This window comes from Ictalurus punctatus, chromosome 22, assembly GCF_001660625.3.
Source record: "Ictalurus punctatus breed USDA103 chromosome 22, Coco_2.0, whole genome shotgun sequence".
NCBI classification, from domain to species: domain Eukaryota; kingdom Metazoa; phylum Chordata; class Actinopteri; order Siluriformes; family Ictaluridae; genus Ictalurus; species Ictalurus punctatus.
Window position 1 is genome coordinate 425259 of NC_030437.2, and position 20487 is coordinate 445745.

A 20487-nucleotide genomic window follows, 5' to 3' on the forward strand; every position below is an offset into this window, starting at 1 on the left:
TCACATCACAGCATTTATTAATATACAGTCATGTACACATGAACACCGGAGTAATAAAGACAGTATAAAGTGAAAAAAGATTCATTATAAAAGATTCAGGATGAAAAGCTTCAGGTCTTTTTACTGTCTTTCTGTAGGCCAGAGAGGGATGACCTGCAACACCTCATCCTCACACACACACACACACACACACACTAACGATGTCTAACACACTCTTTAGAGATGCTTAATGAACTCTACACCATCTAACACACACACACACACATCTAATAACTTCTAATGAACATGCTAAGGTTTCAATCACTCACACACACACACACACACACACACACACAGTACGTGATGGTGATGATAAAGCACTGCTGGACACACTCTTACGTCCTCTCCTCATTCTCAGACTTTCAACTCGATCAATATCAACTCGTGTTTAAATCTTCATCTTCATCACCGTCATCATCAGGTTTGGGTTTATGGGTGTGGTTATTGCACGTGTTGTTTCAGAAGCTCCTCCCACTATTTCCAGGTGTTTTTTTGTTTTGAGGGGATTATCGTTAAAAAGTAATATGTGAAAAGGTTTAAAAAGCTCACGCTTGTGCTATAAGGTGTCAATCATTCTCTACACACATGAATAACATGTTCAGAACATGTGTGTGTGTGTGTGTGTGATGATGATCCAGCGTGACCTCTGAACTTTACATCGCACAAGTGAGGCAGCACTGTTTACGGACGGAGTCCAGGACGCAGCGACCGAGCAGCTTCAGTGTGGAGCAGAACCGAGTGGACACGCTGTCTCTCTTACACACTGGTACACCTGACACACACACACACACACACACACACACACGTGCGCGCTTGAATGTAATGAGAGTATGTAAAGGTTATAACATGGCGTAAGCGTGTCATTAGCGTGACGTCAGCGTGGTGTACCTCTCTCAGGTCTGCACTCCTCCTCAGCACACACACGTAAACTCTCGGGCTCGTCGTTTCTCAGACACAGCGAGCGCTTCACCTCCTCCGCCGATCCTCCACTCACACACCTGATCACTCGCTTCTGTACACCTCCACCACAGCTCTTTGAGCACTAACACACACACACACACATTATAACATTTTATATTATAATACACACACAGCAACACTAGGAACATCTCTACGTCTTCACCCTCAAGATCTATAAATTCTACACATGAATATGTAAATTAGGACACACCCCCACATCCTCCCGTCACTACGTCATTTTCATTCTGTTCTCTGCAAATGTTATATTTAGTGACATCACAGCCCGAGTCCCCCGAGCCGGGTTCGTACGCACATGGTGAGAGTTAACACAGAACTGTAGCTGTAACTGTTGTGTATACAGTATAAGAGGAATAAAACACTTCAGCGTGTGATGTTATGAGTCATTTCTACTGTGTTAGATGATGAGCGGTGATAGTGACCTGCTGCCAGGGTTCAGTAACCCACCACACACACGGCTGGAGGTTACAGGGGGCGGAGCTTTCAGGTCTGAGACTCGCGTCACAGTGTTCAGGCTCCGGACAAAACACAGAGCGCTCCATCAGTCCACCTCCACAACTCTGAGAACACTGATATACACACACACACACACAGACTCATCTAATAATCCAACATTAGCCTCGTGTGTGTGTGTGTGTGTGAGTGTGTGTGTGAGTAAGTATGTGTGTGTGTGTGTGTGTGTGTGCGTGTACCGGTCCCCAGCGTGTGTGTTTCCACTGCAGTGTAGGAGGCGGTGGTTGGTCCGAGCAGTGAAACGGTCTCAACACTCGGCCGCTCTGAGAGTCCACACACTGCACGTCCCTGTACTTCATACCACTAACACACCCCTCAGCACACTGACACACACACACACACACATACACACACACACAGACACACACATACACAAAAGCAATGAGATTCAACGAGTGTGAGGTGAGTGCGGATCAAATCTAACTTTGTATTAACAATGTAATATGTTTATATTATTGGAAAACAGGGTTCCTCATGGGTTCCTCATGGGTTCCTCACGGGTTACTTTAGATGGTGAATGGTGTGAGACTTTCTGGAAGGGGAACGCTCTGCTCTACAGAACCAGTAAGGGTTCTCCAGGCGAGACACCACCCAGAACCCTTTACAGTGCATTTCTACATGAAGTACTGATCTATAAAAAGCCCTGGAATGTTTAGAACTGCATTTCTGCTTTAAATAAAAGTCATAAAAGTATGCTCCATGTGTGTTTATCTGTCGTTCGAGCTACACGTGTGGATTCTAATCTCAGTGTAGAAGATAAAAACATTTAAATAAATTAAAAGTAGCTGTTGCTTCATAACATTTGGTCTGTAGTGTGCACACTCATCAGCACACTCTAATGGTAGGTCTGTCTCAGTGCGTGTGTGTGTGTGTGTGTGTGTGTGTGTGTGTGTGTGTGTGTGTGTGTGTGTGAGAGACCTTTCTCCATACAGCACAGGGTTGAAGGTTACAGTGGTGTGCAGGTTCAGGCTTGGCGGTGCTGCTGCAGTCTGAATCCTGACCAGAACTACACACTACTGATCTCCACACTGCTCCAAGACCACATGAGGTAGAACACTGATATACACATACACACACACACACACACACACACACACAGTGAGGGATAATACCCTGTAAAGACACTATTATAGTTGAATACACCAGGCGTGTGTTAAATGCTGGATGGTGATTGGTCAGACGGTGTTGATTGATGTTCTATGAGGAACATAAACATGAGCATGTAGATCGTCCTCCAAGCACATCCTCCTGCGTGGAGACATGGATTTGGACCGGTATATCAGAACCAGTGTGTGACTGAAACACTAAAATACATCTTTACCTCACTCCAGTTGCCCACGACCCAGAATGCCACTGTGTTCTCGCCACTTCCTGTTTTCATCAGTTTGGACCTGCTGGGGTTTCTGGGTGTGTGCTTGTTCTTCGTCATCAGCGGGTGTGTTCGTGTGGGGCTGTGTGATCTCGCTTGGACCTTCAGGTTCTGTGGGGTACTGGAGGTTCTTCTGTGTGTGTTTGTGTGTGTGGATAATTTAGTGGTCAGGGGATTGGTTGTGGTCATAAATGTGTGTGTGATTGTTGTCCTGGCTGGTTGTGTGGTAGTAATGAACGTGTGTGTAGTTGTTATGTGGGCCGGTTGTGTGGTGGTCCGAGGTGTGTGTACAGTGCTGACAGGTGTGTGAAGGGTGAACACGTCCTCTGTCTCGTCCTCCATGATGTAGTCGTAGCCCGGTGTGTACGGTGATCCGTCAGGGGGCTGCTGCAGGTCCGTACTGCCCTCCTCCTCCTCCTCCTCCTGGTCCTGGTTCGGACCCGTGTGTGTGTCGTCTACTACACTGCTGTTAGTAACCAAGATGAACTCCTGATCGTCTTCGTGTAACACACTCGCAGTCGGAGTGTGTGATGTGATCATGGTGGGTGTGTACGGTGTGGGTGTGGGGTTAGACGTGAGGTCATCAGGGTCATGACCCGGAGTTAGGGTCGGAGGTTGTGGTCGGGTTCTGGAGCAGCTCTGGAGGTTGCAGAAGGTTGTGGATCGAGGTCGGGTCACAGGGTCACAGCGGATTTGGGGTTCTATCACACACTTCACACTACGAGATTTCACCCCTCCACCACAGGTCAGAGAACACTGCAGGAGAGACAACACACTTCGTTCACACACACTAAACACGCTAAGCATTCCTCAGGTAAGTAGAGGAATGACACACACACACACTCACTCACACACACACACTCACTCACCTAATCATTAACAGGTGAACTAAACTCACTTTATGATGAAAAGCTTTCCAAAGTAAACCACTGCATCCCTCATTACTTCCTCATATGACCTCATGATCTAGTGACGGTTAGATCCACTACAAATCCATGATTATGTGATCTAGCAACCCAATGATCCCATTAACCAGTGACTCCATGATCCAGTGATCTAGTGAATCCCACAATCTGTTGATTTAGCAGTACAATGATTATGTGATCTAGTCACTCATAAGCATGTGAACGTGTGACCCCATGGTCCCGTCATTTAGTGACCCCATAAACCGGTGATCCCACAGTGACTCCATAATCATGTGATCTAGTGTCCCTCTGATCTTGTGCTCTAGTGCCCCCAAGGCCCGGTGATCTAGTGACCCCCACAATCCCGGTGATCTAGTGATCCCCACAATCCCGGTGATCTAGTGACCCCACAATCCTGGTGATCTAGTGACCCCCACAATCCTGGTGGTGAACGTGTGACCCCATGGTCCCGTCATTTAGTGACCCCATAAACCGGTGATGCCACAGTGACTCCATAATCATGTGATCTAGTGTCCCTGTGACCTTGTGCTCTAGTGCCCCCAAGGCCCGGTGATCTAGTGACCCCCACAATCCCGGTGATCTAGTGACCCCACAATCCTGGTGATCTAGTGACCCCCACAATCCTGGTGGTGAACGTGTGACCCCATGGTCCCGTCATTTAGTGACCCCATAAACCGGTGATCCCACAGTGACCCCATAATCATGTGATCTAGTGTCCCTGTGATCTTGTGCTCTAGTGCCCCCAAGGCCCGGTAATCTAGTGACCTCCACAATCCTGGTTATCTAGTGACCCCCACAATCCCGGTGATCTAGTGATCCCCACAATCCCGTGATCTAGTGACCTCCACAATCCCGGTGATCTAGTGACCCCCACAATCCTGGTGATCTAGTGACCTCCACAATCCTGGTGATCTAGTGACCCCCACAATCCTGGTGATCTAGTGAACCCACAACCCTGGTGATCTGGTGACCCCCACAATCCTGGTAATCTAGTGACCCCCACAATCCTGGTGATCTAGTGACCCCCCACAATCCTGGTAATCTAGTGACCCCCACAATCCTGGTGATCTAATGACACCACAATCCTGGTGATCTAGTGACCCCACAATCCTGGTGATCTAGTGACCCCCACAATCCCAGGGATCTACTGATCCCCACAATCTTGGTGATCTAGTGAACCCCCCCACAATCCCGGGGATCTAGTGACCTCCACAATCCCAGTGATCTAGTGATCCCCACAATACCGGTGATCTAGTGACCTCCACAATCCTGGTGATCTAGTGACCTCCACAATCCCGGTGATCTAGTGACATCCACAATCCTGGTGATCTAGTGACCTCCACAATCTTGGTGATCTAGTGACCCCCACAATCCTGGTGATCTAGTGACCCCCACAATCCTGGTGATCTAGTGACCCTCCACAATCCTGGTGATCTAGTGACCCCATGACTCTGTGAACTAGCATCATCATGATACCTTGATGTAGTGATCCCACAATCCCTTAATCTAGTGACCTCATAATTCTGTGACTCACTGATTCTGTGATCCTTTACCTGGAAATGATCAATGAGTTCACAGACCCAAGTTCCAACAAATCCATCATCCTGTGATAAACCAGAGCTTCCATTACCCCAGACACTGTGAGCCTGAAACCAAATGAGCCAGTGACCCCCTGAGTCTCACCTCGCTCCAGTTCCCCACCGCCCAGGCTGAGCCACAGGTCACGTTGCGGTTGCAGGTCAGAGCTGCTTTGGGTTTGGGGAGTTTCCTGCAGTCCCCAGGGTGCAGAACTCTCTCCTCTCCAGCCACGGTTCTAACACACAGAACCGTGCGCTTTCTTATTCCATCAGAACCGCAGGAGGCCGAACACGACTGCCATCCGCCCACCCACCACCTGGTAATTAGACCTTACCTGTTCAGGGTCAATCCTTATGAAGTTCATATTGAAAAACAACAAGATAAAACAGACACAGACCTGGCAGGACAGTCCATGTTCTTACAGTGGCGATGTCTGTCTTCAGGTCGAGTGTTCTGATCACACAGCTCCTCATCCACCACTCCAACACCGGCTCGAAAACACCGCACTGGCTGCTGCTGCTCACCTGCAGGACCAGGGTTATTATAAACAGCACAGGTGAGAAAGCCACACCCATAATGCACTGCAGAAACACCTGCTGAATTAGAAATAACAGCTGCTTTACTCCAAATAATGAAAATGTTAAAAATCCATTATATTTCACTATACACGTTATATAACTTCTCCACTAGAGGGCAGTCAATGACAAGAGGCGTGAGACACAGTATTTAAGGTCAAAGTTAACTCTCTTCAACACCCCTGGAGCTGCACCTTAAAATGCCACACGCGCCACATTTCAGTGTTTAAGAACTTCTGAGTGTGTTTGTGGTTCTGTGTGTAACTCTGTGTAACTCTTCATGCAGGGTGTAAAGGCTACACATTTAAACACCAATAAATAAATAAATAAAGATATTGAATTACTCAAACATGTTCAGACTGATCACATGACAGATGTGCTGTTGATCTAAATCAGTGATGTTCACTGTGCACTTGTAGCTTGTAGACAGCGCAGTGTTTATTATATTAGTTTATGATAAGAGCACAGTGTATTTCTTGTGTTGATCTCACACTGAAATACTGCTCATGGTGTTGCTCTTTAATTTCCCCGTGTGAGAGTAAAATAAATCTTATTTACTTGTTTCCAAAATGAATGTACATGTAAGTTCTGATGTGTTTATCCTCCCCGTGCAGAGGTGTCCAGGTGTTAAGGTCCGACTCTGTATCACTGCAGTCCTGATTGTTTTCACTGATTATAGCGCTCTAATCGTATTTTGTGCTGTATTGTTGTTGTTGTTATTGTTATTTCTTCACCTTGTCCACAGGTGGCGCTGCAGTCAGTCCAGGCTCCGTACTTCCAGCAGTACTGAGGGTCCAGCAGATCGTTATCCACTGAGCTGTTCTTCTTCACGCTGAACTCGTACCGCACGCCGGGGTTCGTCTCCTGAAACAGCAGCTACACGGAAAAAACAACGAATCACAAACACGCAACCGCATCCTAACTCTGTAAACAACACTGTGCTCTTTTAATGTGTGTGTGTGTGTGTGTGTGTGTACCTGCACTATAATGGGCTCTGTTGTAGGCCCAGGTGATGTGAGGTTCTCCAGATTGCCGCTGCGTTCGTAGTAGAACTTGACTCCGCCCACCTGGTACTCACCGTTCCATTGGATGATGTAATTGCCATTAAGGTAATATTTATCAGAGTCTGCTGCTCGCACCGCCAGGAAGTTCGCCGCCTCCTCCACTTCCTGTATCACTATATCCCTCGCTCCTGCGGGAACCAGCACCATGTCGGTGTAACCTGATCACACACACACACACACACACACACACACGCACACACACTTATTTATGTCTGTACCTTAGATGTGATTCAGGTGTGTGACTGTGTTTAGTAGAGTATTACAGTGTGTGTGTGTGTGTGTGTCACACACCGTATCCTTCTCTCTGTGTGTAAGTGTCATTCAGTGTCTCACAGCTGGAGCCGTCACCCAGACACACACCGCACCGATCCTCCTGCGCATTTGAGTTTATGGCATAATCACAGCCCACCTCCTATACACACACACACACACACACACACACACACACACACACACACACGCACTTCAGAATACTTCAGTCTTTACACCACAATGTTGTTGAGTTCTGGACTGTGATTGGTCAGGAGGTGTTGATTAGTTCTCTATAACAGCAGCTCTGACAGTAGTGCAGGTTTATATTAATTCTCTCTCACACACACACACACACACACACACACACACACACAGAGTAAGCCACGCCCAGCCACTCTACCTTGCACACACCATTGATGCAGACGTTCCTGCTGCTGTTGGAGAAACACGGAGTTCCATCAGTCACTGCGTCCAACATCCTCTCTGTGAAATCCTCATTCACAGGCCTGCACTGCAGCTCACACGGATGGGCTGAGATATATATATATATATATAGAGAGAGAGAGAGAGAGATAAATATATATATAGACAGAGAGAGAGATATATATGTATATTATATATATATATATATATATATATATATATATGTATATTATATATATATATATATATATATATATATATATATATATATATATATAGGGATAGAGAGAGAGAGAGATTCTCTTTATGTTATATTGAACTGAATGAAACAGAAACTGAGGAGAGGAGAGACAGACAGAGAGAGACAGAGAGAGAGAGAGAGACAGAGGAAAGTGAGGTAGTGAGGGTGTTAGTTATAGTTGATGGTGTTAAAGCAATGAAAATAGAAGGCAAGCATTTACAGTCTCTCTCTCTCTCTCTCTCTTATTCACACACACACACACACACACACACACACACACACACAGACAGTTTGCCAGGGTAAAATATCTCTATGAGACCTGATGAGGAGAGTTGAAAATCCCCCAAAGCCCCCCTAGCTGTGAGTTTACAGTGATGTGGTGTGGATCATGTGATCTACACTAAGCCCTGCGGGATTGATTCAGCAGGTTCAAAGAAAAACTGAACACCATGATCACTAACCTCGGCCTGTTCACTGATCTCAGGAATGAAAGCACCGCTGGAAGCAGTGCATTATGGGAAAGCGAGTGTAGCTGAGTTCCTAGCGTGGTTTACAGCGAGTTCTATACACAATATTTGTTTAATAACCAGGCTGCGCTCGTGTGCAGATCTCCTTAATGCTGTTTATTTCAAACGGATTTAACCCCTTGAACACCCAGGGACCCGCTTTACCCTCCTCACTCTGTAACGACACACACCCTAGGGTTAGATGGAAAAGCCTGGGCACACAGTAGTGTGTGTTACTCACTGATCTCTAGTCATTATCGTGTGTAATGTGTTTGCAGTGAAGCGCTGAGATTACTGAGTCTGGTGATGGGGATCCACTCGTACAGCTGGTTGTGGTACGGAACCGTATCAAACTCGCTGCACTGCATGTCTCGAAACGACGGCTTCTTCTTAACGCACGGCAGCGTGTTACACATCCTGTAGCGCTTACGCTCACCTGTACAGTACTTCCCTCCGAACGCTGGCCTGAGAGACAGGGAGAGAGAGAGAGAGACAGAGAGAGAGAGAGAGAGAGAGAGAGAGACAGAGAGAGAGAGAGACAGGGAGAGAGAGACAGAGAGACAGAGAGAGAGAGTGAGAGAGAGACAGAGAGAGAGTGAGAGAGAGAGAGAGACAGAGAGAGAGAGACAGAGAGAGAGAGGGAGAGACAGAGAGAGAGAGAGAGAGAGAGAGAGAGACAGAGAGAGAGGGAGACAGGGAGAGAGAGAGAGTCAGAGAGAGAGACAGAAAGAGAGAGAGACAGGGAGAGAGAGAGAGAGACAGAGAGAGAGAGAGACAGAGAGAGACAGGGAGAGAGAGAGAGAAGGATCAGTGAAACATGAAGGAGTTTAAACAGAGGAGATGAAGGACGAGGAGGAGGAGGAGGAAGTGTCATACTTTGGCTTGTCACATTCTCTGTCTGCTGATTGGACACCGGCGCCACAGGTGCGCGAGCAGTGAGACCAGGTGCTCCACTGGCCCCACCCACCATTCACCGTCTCGGGTAACTTCCCCACCACCACACACTCGCCTGAGATACACCACTGACACACACACACACAGCATTGTTCACGCACAGGTGTGTGTATGATTTAAAACTGTGTATGGTATGTGTAATTAATAATATTACATCGTGGCACCATGATGTGATGAAATTTCAGCTCCATTACAGTGTGTATGTTGGTGATCTGGTGTGTGTGTGTGAGACCCCTCTCTCACCTTCCCCGGGCCACACCTGGTTCCGTCTATCGGAGCGTCCAGTTTGGAGCGACAGGAACCGTCCACCGAGCACCACAGAACCTGACACACGTTCTGCAGAGACACACGGCACAGAGCAGTGATCACTCCACACAGCTGTGCACCGCTGCAGTGTCCCGACCCTCGCTGCAGCGTCCCGACCCTCATTGTGGCCCGGGACATTTTACCTGTGCCTCTGGTTTAGAAAAAAGTGTGATGAGAGGAAAAGGAGATCTTACATCAGTTTCGGGACAGAGAGTGGCGTTGGGTCCGTACTGCATCTGACACTGGTGCTGCCGGGTGTACTTCACTCCCGGGGCAAGCAGCGCCATCGTCATGTCCTTCTTAGATGGACGATCGTCTAAACAAGAACCCCAACCACGACTGAGAGAGAGAGACAGAGAGAGAGAGAGAGTGAGACAGAGATAGAGAGAGAAAGAGAGAGAGAGACAGAGAGAGAGAGAGAGACACACACACACACACATTGAGACACAAACACACAGAGAGAAGTCTGCAAAGGGCCATCACAGGGATACACAATTGGGAGGTGTGTGTGTGTGTATGTTTACTCACTCCAGGAAGTGTGTGATGTACTGCTTGCTGCAGGTGGACCAGGTGAGAGGTGACGAGTCGTACTGAAGCTGACGAGACATGATAAAGGCGGCACGACCCACCAGCTCACAGTCATTCCCCTGACCATCATGCTGAATCCCGAAACTACACACACACACACACACACACACACACACACACACACACACACACACACACACACACACACAGAATCATTCCCCTGACCATCATGCTGAATCCCGAAACCACACACACACACACACACACACACACACACACACACACACACAGAATCATTCCCCTGACTATTATGGTCAATTCCTAATCCACCCCGCAGCACACACACACACCTGTGTCCGAGCTCGTGAGCGATGGTGAAGGCGACAGGAAGTCCCGAGTCCTCGTTGATGTTGCAGGAGCGATGAGGTTGGCACATTCCAGACAGGTGAGACAGTCCGAGCGTCTCACATGGCTGGTTCTTACCTGCACAGATGTCCTTCCTGATACACACACACACACACACACACACACGACATGTTATCATTTATTTATGTAAACAAGCCTCATTAAGGTCACACATCTGTTTATTTTGTTGTTTTATGTAAGGCATGATATGTTTAAATGAATTGCTTTTATAATGTTCATTATTTGTAATATTTATAATATATTTTATAATAATTAGGAATCGTGTAACTGAATGTCGTGTTTAATATTTTCATTCTTCACTTTCTGAACTTTTTGAACAATTCATCTTTCATCATTTCAGAGTAAGGGTGTACAAACTTTTGCACATCTGAGTGTATATATCCGAGTCTATGTCTCACCTGGTATATGTGTGTATTCATTGTATTACAGACTTTATTCCTGTTATTATGAAGTGAATGGGATTATTTTACTGTGTTAATCAGTAATTAACCTGAGCTGTAAGCATAATCAGACACAGCGGGTGTTTACCTGGTGATGAGCACAGCGACGTCGTGGTGTGCGGGGTGTGTGTCGCTCTGAGGGTTCAGGTGCTTCTGCCAGCTACAGAAACTGGTCAGAGTCGAATCTGCGTGATGGACGATCTTCAGGCCTTTCTGACAACACGCACACACGTAATCTTACAGGTGCCAATAATTTTGCTTCCATTGTTTTTAAATTTGGGCAAAAAAAAAAATATTTCCCCAAACCTCTTACAGGGTGCCAATACTACAATTATACAATACTACAATACTGGAGTTAACTGTAGAGGGGCGCAGTAATGCGTAATTAACTAATCGACTGCTATTTGAATTAAACGTTTAATAAATGTTGTCCGAGTAAACAGGATATTTTTAATGATTCACTTCAAATCTGATGTGTCATGAGGAATGAATCAATAATGATACATTCAACTGAGTCAAATGGATTAATGATTCATAACTGATTCTAAACTGTTTGTGGTAACAGATTCAGGAGTCTAATGGAAACAGATTTGACTCAATAAGCTCAGCCATATTAAGCGTCTTGTAGAGTGAATCATGAATCGTGAATCGTGAATCATGACTCCTGAACAGTGTGTCTGTACCTCCTCTGACTGCAGCAGGATGAGTCGCACAAGGACGATGTGGATCGCATTGCCGATACTGGCATCGTGGTAAATACCTGCCACCTACAATAACACACACACACACACATACACACACACACACACTGACATAAGATCCAAATATCTGGATATAATGAATTATTATTACTAGTAGACTCTGCTTCAGAATCAGTGACTCGCTCTGCCTGGGTTCGTCACCATGTTCATGACGGTAAAGATGTAGCTCTCCACGTTGTTGTTGCCGTGGTACTGCAGCATTTTAGAGTCGGCCACCACCATGGTCTCCACCCAGCGCTCCGTACTCACTGAACGCCGACTCAGCACTCGGCCCGGACCTCGCCGCTCTCGTTCCCAAAGCTCCCTTTCATGTTCTATCTGCTCGGAGCGCTCTCGACTGCCTGTGATTATTACACACACACACGTATATCTCAGCTCAAATAAACACAACACAGGGGTCCATGAAAATGCACCCATTAACATAATGAACACATTTAAGCAGATCCTGACTGACCTTTGACCCCGCAGGTGGCGTGGACGTCACGCTGTGTGTGTGTGCTGCGGCGCGATCGGACGCTCAGCCACGCAGAGTTATGGTAGATCACATGCGGTTGGTGAGGGTGTGTGAGTGTTGGTGTGTGACCTCGCACAGGTTCGATCAGGAACACTCCGGTAGGGAGAGAGAGCATGCCTGTCTGTAACACACACACACACACACACAGAGTAACACAAATGTCTCAGTCTGACTGCCCTGAGCACATTCTCACTGCATTATATACGAACGCTGTGTGTGTGTGTGTGTGTGTGTGTGTGAGTGTGTATGTATGTGTACGTGAGTGTGTGTATGTGTGTGTGTGTGTATGTAAGAGTGTGTGTGTGTGTGTGTGTGTGTGTGAGTGTATGTGAGACTGTGTGTGTGTGAGTGTGTGTATGTGAGTGTGTGTGTGTGTGTGTATGTGAGAGTGTGTGTGTGTGTGAGTGTGTGTGTGTGTGTGAGTGTGTGTATGTGAGTGTGTGTGTGTGTGTGTGTGTGTGTGTGTATGTGAGAGTGTGTGTATGTGTGTGTGTTGGTGTACAAGCTGCTGCTAGTTCTGACTGTTCCTCAGGATCATCAACGATCATTACCCAGTAATCCATCACCATGCCTTAACAAGTCTACACACACACACACACACACACACACACACACACACACACACTCAGGGAAACCCCCCCACACACATTCCTCCAGAGGAGTGCACTGTAACAGACTGTGATGTGTGTGTGTGTGTGTGTGTGTGTGTGTAACCGAGTAACACGTGTGTGACCTCATTCATATGCAACAGCAGCGATTCCCACTGGCCTGTACATACACAACTCTCTATAGAGTCATTTGGAATTCTTTTATCGTGTGTGTGTGTGTGTGTGGGTGTGTGTGTGTGTGTGTGTGAGAGAGAATGCAGCTGTGACTTGTGCCTGTGTGGGAATCAGGCTAAATCCTATTGCATGTATGTGCCTGTGTGTGTGTGTGTGTGTGTGTGTGTGTGTGTGTGTGTGTGTGTGTGTGTGTTCCACTTCCTGGTTCCTGTTTCAAAGGCCATAAACATACATCAGGATACCACATGAATGTAAATCAGAAAACCCAGACACACTGACGGCGCGAGATGCTTGTGCACACACACACACACACACACACACACACACACACACACACATACACACACACACAGATGTTATAATGTGTGCTCCAGCTGCATTGTCAGGAAACATGAAAATGACATGCTGCAGTATAAACAAGGCTCATAGTGAGTTATTTTGTGCAGTTGTGCGTCGGTGTAGCGAGTCTGCGGTTTGAGCTGTTTGTGTTTCTGTGATTGCTGAGAAATATTCTGAAAGGAAACATGACCTGAAGCACGGGGTATTCCTATAAATCTGAGTGAACACAGCGTGAGGTGATGAAGCTGAGGTACTGTTACCACGCCGACGCTGATTACCTTCCTACAACTCCATGTCCTCCTCCACCACAGTCATGAAGAAACTGTTAGACACATGAGCAGCATGTGATTAAAGCAGAAAGCAGTCCTTAGAAATCCGTTTGACGTTTGATTCGTAGGGTGAAAAGCTACAAAAAACGCAGATAGAGAGGAAGAGAAAGAATGAACGAGAGAGTGAGTAAAGGGTTAAAGAGAGAAAGAGGGAGGAGGGGTGGAGAGGTAGAGGGGTGGAGGGGTGAGCTGGGCGATTATATACGACTGGAGTGAAGCTGTGTTGATTGACAGCCAGACGAATCTCCAGGGAGACACATTCCTGCATTGGCTAAGCACACACACACACACACACACACACACACACACACACACACACACACACAGGGCATTTAGGTTTTTCTCTCTGAATCTCATTTTCTCCATTTTTTCATTTATTTAGAGTGACTCATGCTGACCAAGGCACTCCTGAACTCCCCCCCCCCCTCTCTCTCTCTATTTTCTTTCTATTTCTCTCTCTGTTGAACTTTGTCTCCCAACACAACCTCTGTTTGTTGGTTTATGGTGGATCCTGGAGTCACTGAACGCTGTGTGTGTGTGTGTGTGTGTGTGTGTGTGTGTGTGTGTGTGTGTGTGTGCGAACTACTGCTGCTGTTTGTGTGCAAACCAGCTGTGAAAAAGGACAGACCCTGAGAGACATAACACACACACAAACACACACACACACACACAGAGTTGCAGCATGGTGTCAGTTGGATTTGGGTGTTTGTTTAGTGGAGTGTTGTTTCGTCTCTCCGTTTCAGGGCCAAACGCAACTCGCCTCATTTCCTAAACATTTTTCCTCGAGTCAGCACGGCCCATTCTATACTATACTATACTACACTACACTGTGGCTGTGTCTAAATCCATCCATCCATCCATCTTCTACCGCTTATCCTTTTCAGGGTCACGGGGAACCTGGAGCCTATCCCAGGGAGCGTAGGGCACAACGCGGGGTACACCCTTAACAGGGTGCCAACCATCGCAGGGCACACTCACATACACACCCACACACCCATTACGGACACTATGGACACTTTAGGACCCACGCCAATCAGCCTACCATGCGTGTCTTTGGACTGGAGGAGGAAACCGGAGTACCCGGAGGAAACCCCCGCAGCACGGGGAGAACATGCAAACTCCACACACACAGGGCCATGGTCCCCCGACCCTGGAGGTGTGAGGCGAACGTGGTAACCACCAAGCCACCGTGCGCCCTAGTATTTGAATGCTTATGAATATTTATGAGTGTGCTGGATCAAGTGCTATTTCATACATTGCTGTATAAGGAGTGTGGAAGCCACATATCATCATATTAACATTTTTCATTTTTTAAATTCTCTGTTGCTTTTATGTTACCTCATATTACATTTGACAGCAAAGAAAACAACACTATTACCTTCTCTAGGTAAACCTATCCCTGACGTGTTCCGCGTTACAGGCGTGTGTTTGTGTGACAAGACAGTGGTCTAGACTCGTCTCGGGTGTCTCAGTCGCTTCTACTCAAGAGAAATCTGGCAGCATCGGAGGCATGAACTATTTTAATCGATTTTAATAATCTGAGCATTAGAGCTCAGAAAATCCACTGAAGCAGCTGTGTAACTCGACTCTGAATACCAGCAACTTTCCCCACGCAAACACTGACGTAACCTTCGGACTTTGAATTCGGCCCTTAGCGCTTTAGCTACAGTTTACAACATGTATGTGTAATTACGTGTCCGGTTTAATGAACGGGAATCAAAACACAATGACAAGACAAAATGAAAGAGTGGAAACTCTTGAATAAATGAATAAATGTGTAATGTTTGTTTACAACAGATGTTTGTTTACAACATCTTTTAAAGGAACAGATTTTCACAGCAGTGAAAATCTGTTCCTTTAAAAGATGTTGTCATTGGATGTGCACTACAAACTAAGAGTATGTGATGCGTACTTGTGACTTTGTTCATTTCCTGTTCTCTGTGCTCACCAGGCCGTTACAGCTGCTCAGGGCGGCGGTTCCCTCCACGTCTCCGTCCGTTACCGTGCCGACAAGGTGACACTCATTTTCCCTTTGAACCAGATGTCCATTGTCACTCCTGCTCTTCGTTCTCCACTCCAACACGTACCCATGCGACAGGAGCTTGTCGTTGACGGTGAGGTTGAGGCTTAAATCCCGCCCACTGAAGTTCAGTCTGTAATAAACACGCTTGCTGTCGTGTGCGTCTACCTCACGCCGCCGCCGGCGCCTCCTGCTGCTCGTAAAACGATGGGACAGCGTGTGAGAGACGAAGCGACCGTCCCCGTCCACTTTCTCTGGATGAACAACGGAAAAGTCGCCGTGGGATCTGACCGAGTGTTCTGCACACAGGAAACATAAACTCAGTCATAAAAGTGTACGACTACGAGACTTACTTTAGCCTGTGTAACACATTAATAACTGATAATAACACCCTACAGAAAACATGGCTAGTATGGTTCCAACCTAGCAAGCAAAAGCTAACTGTATAAAAATATTTTTTTTAATATGCATTGTTTATTTAACAAATTTAATTTTAAATAAAGTGGACACACTTTGGTAAAATGCCACACTTGTTGTTAGCCATGTCAGCACTTTCTTTAGAGAAAGTGCTGCGTGGTAATCTACAGAGAGATATGTGCTAGATCATTTTAGGTGTTAGCAATGTGCTAATATCATTCCTTAGACTAAATATCATGATGATACACTGCGTCAAAGGCTGACAACCTTTCAATTAATAAGTGATATAATATTTTAGTATACAAGAAGTACATTAAAATATTTTAATACACGGAAGCCTAACCTAAAATCGTGGCTAATATTGACTAGCATTAATCTCGCTGGTTAACACGCTCATATGCTTGCTAACTAAAATGCAGTTTTCCTTGTTTAGTTTGACTTGAACATACTGTATTAATGACCATAAAGAAGTGTTCGCCCTGCCTCATTTCATAAGCTGACCTGCTAATCTCTTATAAATGAATTTTCCTGACAATCACATCGGCTAGTAAGCTAGGCTATGTGTCTCTCTATCTATGATGAAGTGGTTATGTTTTAAGACAGAAACTAGCAAGTATGATATTGTGAGTTGTTTGGTTTGGTCTGTGTTAATGAGCTAGCTAAGAATTGCTAATGTAATGATAGTGATTTTATATTGGTCACCTTTATTCACAATAAAACCACTATAACCCTGAATGCTAGTTAACCTTGGTATTGTGGCTAGCTAACATTGACCTCCTACTTAACATAAACTAGCACCTGTAGTTAACCACTAGTTCACTAACTGTATATAATGTAATAGAAATGTTGATTAGAATGTAATCATTTCCATATTTTCCTCCATTTTGTCTGCGTTCAAACCTTCTAGAAGTTGACCTCAGGCTGAACTTTGGGCGGGAAAGTCGCCTGCGTCACGTGACACGGAGCGCTTGAACAGCGCATGCGCGAGCAGCGGTGCAGGCTTTGAGACACTACCTAGTGCGCTGTGTTGTGCGGTTTGGGACCCAGCCCGCGCGCGAGCGGCTTCATTCCGCCGAGTTTAACACAGTGCGCGTGACAAACCGTTATAAACCGTGCAGTGCGGATCATTTTATTCCACTTCCGGTAGAGAGCGTGCCCGTGAGTGAGCTGCAGAACCCGAGCTGGAACATGCAGGAATACTTTAAAAGGGCATGCAGAGCAAAGTTTTGCACGCGCACGCACGCGCGCACACACACACACACACACACACACACACGAACCTTGCTTTGTATCTGGAAAGTAGAAGTCCGACAGGGAGCTGTGGAGAAACAGGAGGAGCAGAAGAGCTTCACCCAGCTGGAGAGGCATGATGAAGAAGAAGAAGAAGAGCTCAGGAGCAGGAGAAGTTCAGCAGGGTTCAACTGGAGCTGCAGTTTAGGGGCGGGGAGAGAGGGAGAGAGAGACAGGGGGAAAGAGGGAGAGAGAGAGAGACAGGGGGAGAGAGAGCTACACTAACCTGAGATGTTTATCTGTTATTAAGCACATCTTATTAATACTTTAGTGCACGTGCAGGGTCTCAACCCTCAGACCAGAACCACTTCCTAAATAACTTCATGGACCCTCATTACCACTTCAGCACAGATCTACTGTGATTGGTCTGAAGGTGGTGATTAGTTCTCTATAACAGCAGCCCTGACAGTAGCGCAGGTTTATATTAATGTGCTCTTTTTCTAATATGTCATGGTTTCTATAGCAACAGCCTGTTCACAGGGACGTGTAGGCCTACAGCGGACGCTCCAGTAATAATAAACATAAATGATATGGTGAAGTTTTCTTGAAGTAAGGAGACGTTTATGTAAGATGTATGGAAGGAGTCTCCAGTGTCAGTGCTTTGTAACAGTCAGAGGTAAAGCTGTAACTGGTAGAGGAGTTCCGCGTCTTTATGGTTTCACGTTAACACGACAAGCTGCGTTCTGGTTTTTGAGAGAGAGAATAAAGAGAGTAAAGAGAGAGAACGAGTGGGGAACGAGTGTTTATAGCTGCTATAAGGTAAGTGAGAACAGGAAGTAACTGACACGTAGAAATAATAATGACAAAAACTAGAATATCAGTAGATGAGAAAAATAATCACTGTAATGTTATTAAATAAGCTAATAAATATCATTCTTGCCTGAATACACTTATACACTTATACAGCATAGCTCCTTCACAGAATCATCCTGGACATGGTTCCTTCATCAGCAGGCTACACACTTTCCTGTAAGCCCCTACTCCTCTCCGCTCCTCGGGTTCCAGGCTCTCAGTGATCAGAAGGTGCAGTGTGTGTGTGTTTCCAGCCTCATCCTCACGATGGCGACGTTCTACCGTGACTTCACCAGTGGACTTTGTTCTCCAGGTCGTGTCTCAACAGAGCAAAGCAGCAGGAAGTGTCACCTCATTCGTCATGTCTTTCACAACACAGCGTAACAGCACCGGGTCTGGAGGAGCTGACACTTTCAGCTGAACTTTACACACACACACACACACACACACACACACACAGTGCAGAGAGAGAGAGAGAGACACACACAGAGAGAGAGAGGATCAGGTGAGTTTTTGACTTTTCTGTCATTGAGAGAATGAGGGTTATAGTGTAGAGGTGTGAAGGTGTGAGTGTAGAGGTATAAGTGTAAATGTGAGTGTGAAAGTGTGAGTGTAAGTGTGTGTCTAAATGTGAGTGTGAGTGTGAAGGTGTGAGTGTAAATGTGAGTGTGAAGTTGTGAGAGTAAATGTGAGTGTAAATGTGAATGTAAAATGTGTGAGTGTGAAGATGTGAAGGTGTGAGTGTGAAGGTGTGAGTGTAAATGTGTGAGTGTGAAGATGTGAAGGTGTGAGTGTAAATGTGAGTGTAAATATGAGTGTGAAGGTGTGAGTGTAAATGTGAGTGAAAGTGTGAGTGTAAATTAGAGTGTGAAGGTGTGAGTGTGAAAGTGTGAGTGTAAATTAGAGTGTGAAGGCGTGAGTGTGAAAGTGTGAGTGTAAATTAGAGTGTGAAAGTGTGAGTGTGAAAGTGTGAGTGTAAATTAGAGTGTGAAGGTGTGAGTGTGAAGGTGTGAGTGTGAAGGTGTGAGTGTGAAGGTGTGAGTGTAAATTAGAGTGTGAAGGTGTGAGTGTGAAGGTGTGAGTGTGAAGGTGTGAGTGTGAAGGTGTGAGTGTAAATTAGAGTGTGAAGGTGTGAGTGTGAAGGTGTAAGTGTAAATGTGATTGTAAATGTGAGTGTGAAGGTGTGAGTGTGAAGGTGTGAGTGTGAAGGTGTGAGTGTGAAGGTGTGAGTGTGAAGGCGTGAGTGTGAAAGTGTGAGTGTAAATTAGTGTGAAGGTGTGAGTGTGAAGGTGTGAGTGTGAAGGTGTGAGTGTAAATGCGAGTGTAAATGCGAGTGTAAATGCGAGTGTAAAGTTGGTGACTGGAACACAGGTGTAAGAGCTGTTACACAGTCACGGCGTGGTGTTTGAATGGGGTTTATTTACACTCTGCCTGAGAGATTAATTCTTAATTATTAATGTTTTATTCTGAACTTCATTCCTGCACCATTTAACTCTAATGCAGTGTGATTAACTACAGACACACACACACACACACACACACAAACTCACACACATACACACACACACACACACACACTCACACCGTCATATAAGAGATACAAAGGTTGAGGTTTAAGGTTAGGGGTGGGGTCAAAGTGCAAACCTTTTCTCATGACACACACACACACACACACACACACATGCTTGGCCTATTGTGTGCTTTTATGAGACTGTGTTCTGTTCTGCGTGTGTTAAATATAGACCTGCACCTGTCTCTCTCTCTCATACACAGTGTGATGTATGTGTGTGTGTGTGTGTGTGTGTGTGTGTGTGTGTGTGTGTGTGTGTGTGTACAGTATGTGACAATGTGGTATGTGTGTGTGTGTGTGTATTATGAGAGAATAATCAAAGCTAGGATAATATACTGATAATCACATTGTCTTTAAGACACTTAAGACTTGGTATCAGTTTAGACGGCGCTTTAAATTTGTAGGTGCATCCTTTTTGGTCCTTTAGTCAACAACCATCTATTTCCTCCATCGTGTTTGGACTCCACATTTACAGTGTGGTATGACAAGGGCATTAAACAAGTTAGAAATCTGTATGCCGATGGTGTGTTTGATAGTTTTGCCAGTCTGTCATCT

At 45.9% G+C, this 20487-nt stretch overlaps 2 protein-coding genes across 6 annotated transcripts in view; one reads left to right on the plus strand and one right to left on the minus strand.

Annotated features, from left to right (window-relative positions):
* On the minus strand, positions 1–17712 carry adamts12 (ADAM metallopeptidase with thrombospondin type 1 motif, 12). 4 transcript variants are annotated; one of them, XR_008393238.1, is made up of 24 exons: positions 17561–17712; positions 15792–16162; positions 12334–12514; positions 12021–12220; positions 11802–11885; positions 11207–11331; positions 10603–10752; positions 10253–10396; positions 9919–10063; positions 9662–9754; positions 9341–9486; positions 8760–8929; positions 7695–7825; positions 7334–7454; positions 6956–7200; positions 6713–6854; positions 5801–5927; positions 5509–5719; positions 2852–3655; positions 2449–2586; positions 1710–1853; positions 1465–1586; positions 928–1081; positions 1–811 (listed from the first exon to the last, which is right to left on the minus strand). XR_008393238.1 is itself a non-coding variant. In XM_053674480.1 (24 exons), the coding sequence occupies exons 1-24, from the start codon at positions 17646–17648 to the stop codon at positions 693–695; spliced, it is 4380 nt and encodes a 1459-aa protein (XP_053530455.1). In that variant the 5' UTR covers positions 17649–17712; the 3' UTR covers positions 1–692. The 4 variants fall into 4 exon arrangements, 3 of the variants coding, with proteins under 3 accessions (XP_053530455.1, XP_053530457.1, XP_053530456.1); XM_053674480.1 differs by having other exon boundaries at positions 1440–1586; XM_053674482.1 differs by lacking the exon at positions 17561–17712 and having other exon boundaries at positions 1440–1586; positions 15756–15896.
* The window catches only part of agpat9l (1-acylglycerol-3-phosphate O-acyltransferase 9, like), a 10391-nt gene continuing 7596 nt past the window's right edge, over positions 17693–20487 (plus strand). The window contains exons 1-3 of one of the 2 annotated variants that reach the window (XM_053674485.1): positions 17693–18329; positions 18493–18593; positions 18676–18867. The gene's annotated coding sequence lies outside the window, so the exon portion shown is untranslated. Of the gene's footprint in view, positions 18868–20487 lie in introns of both variants that reach the window. The other variant, XM_017451744.3, reaches the window with a different exon arrangement.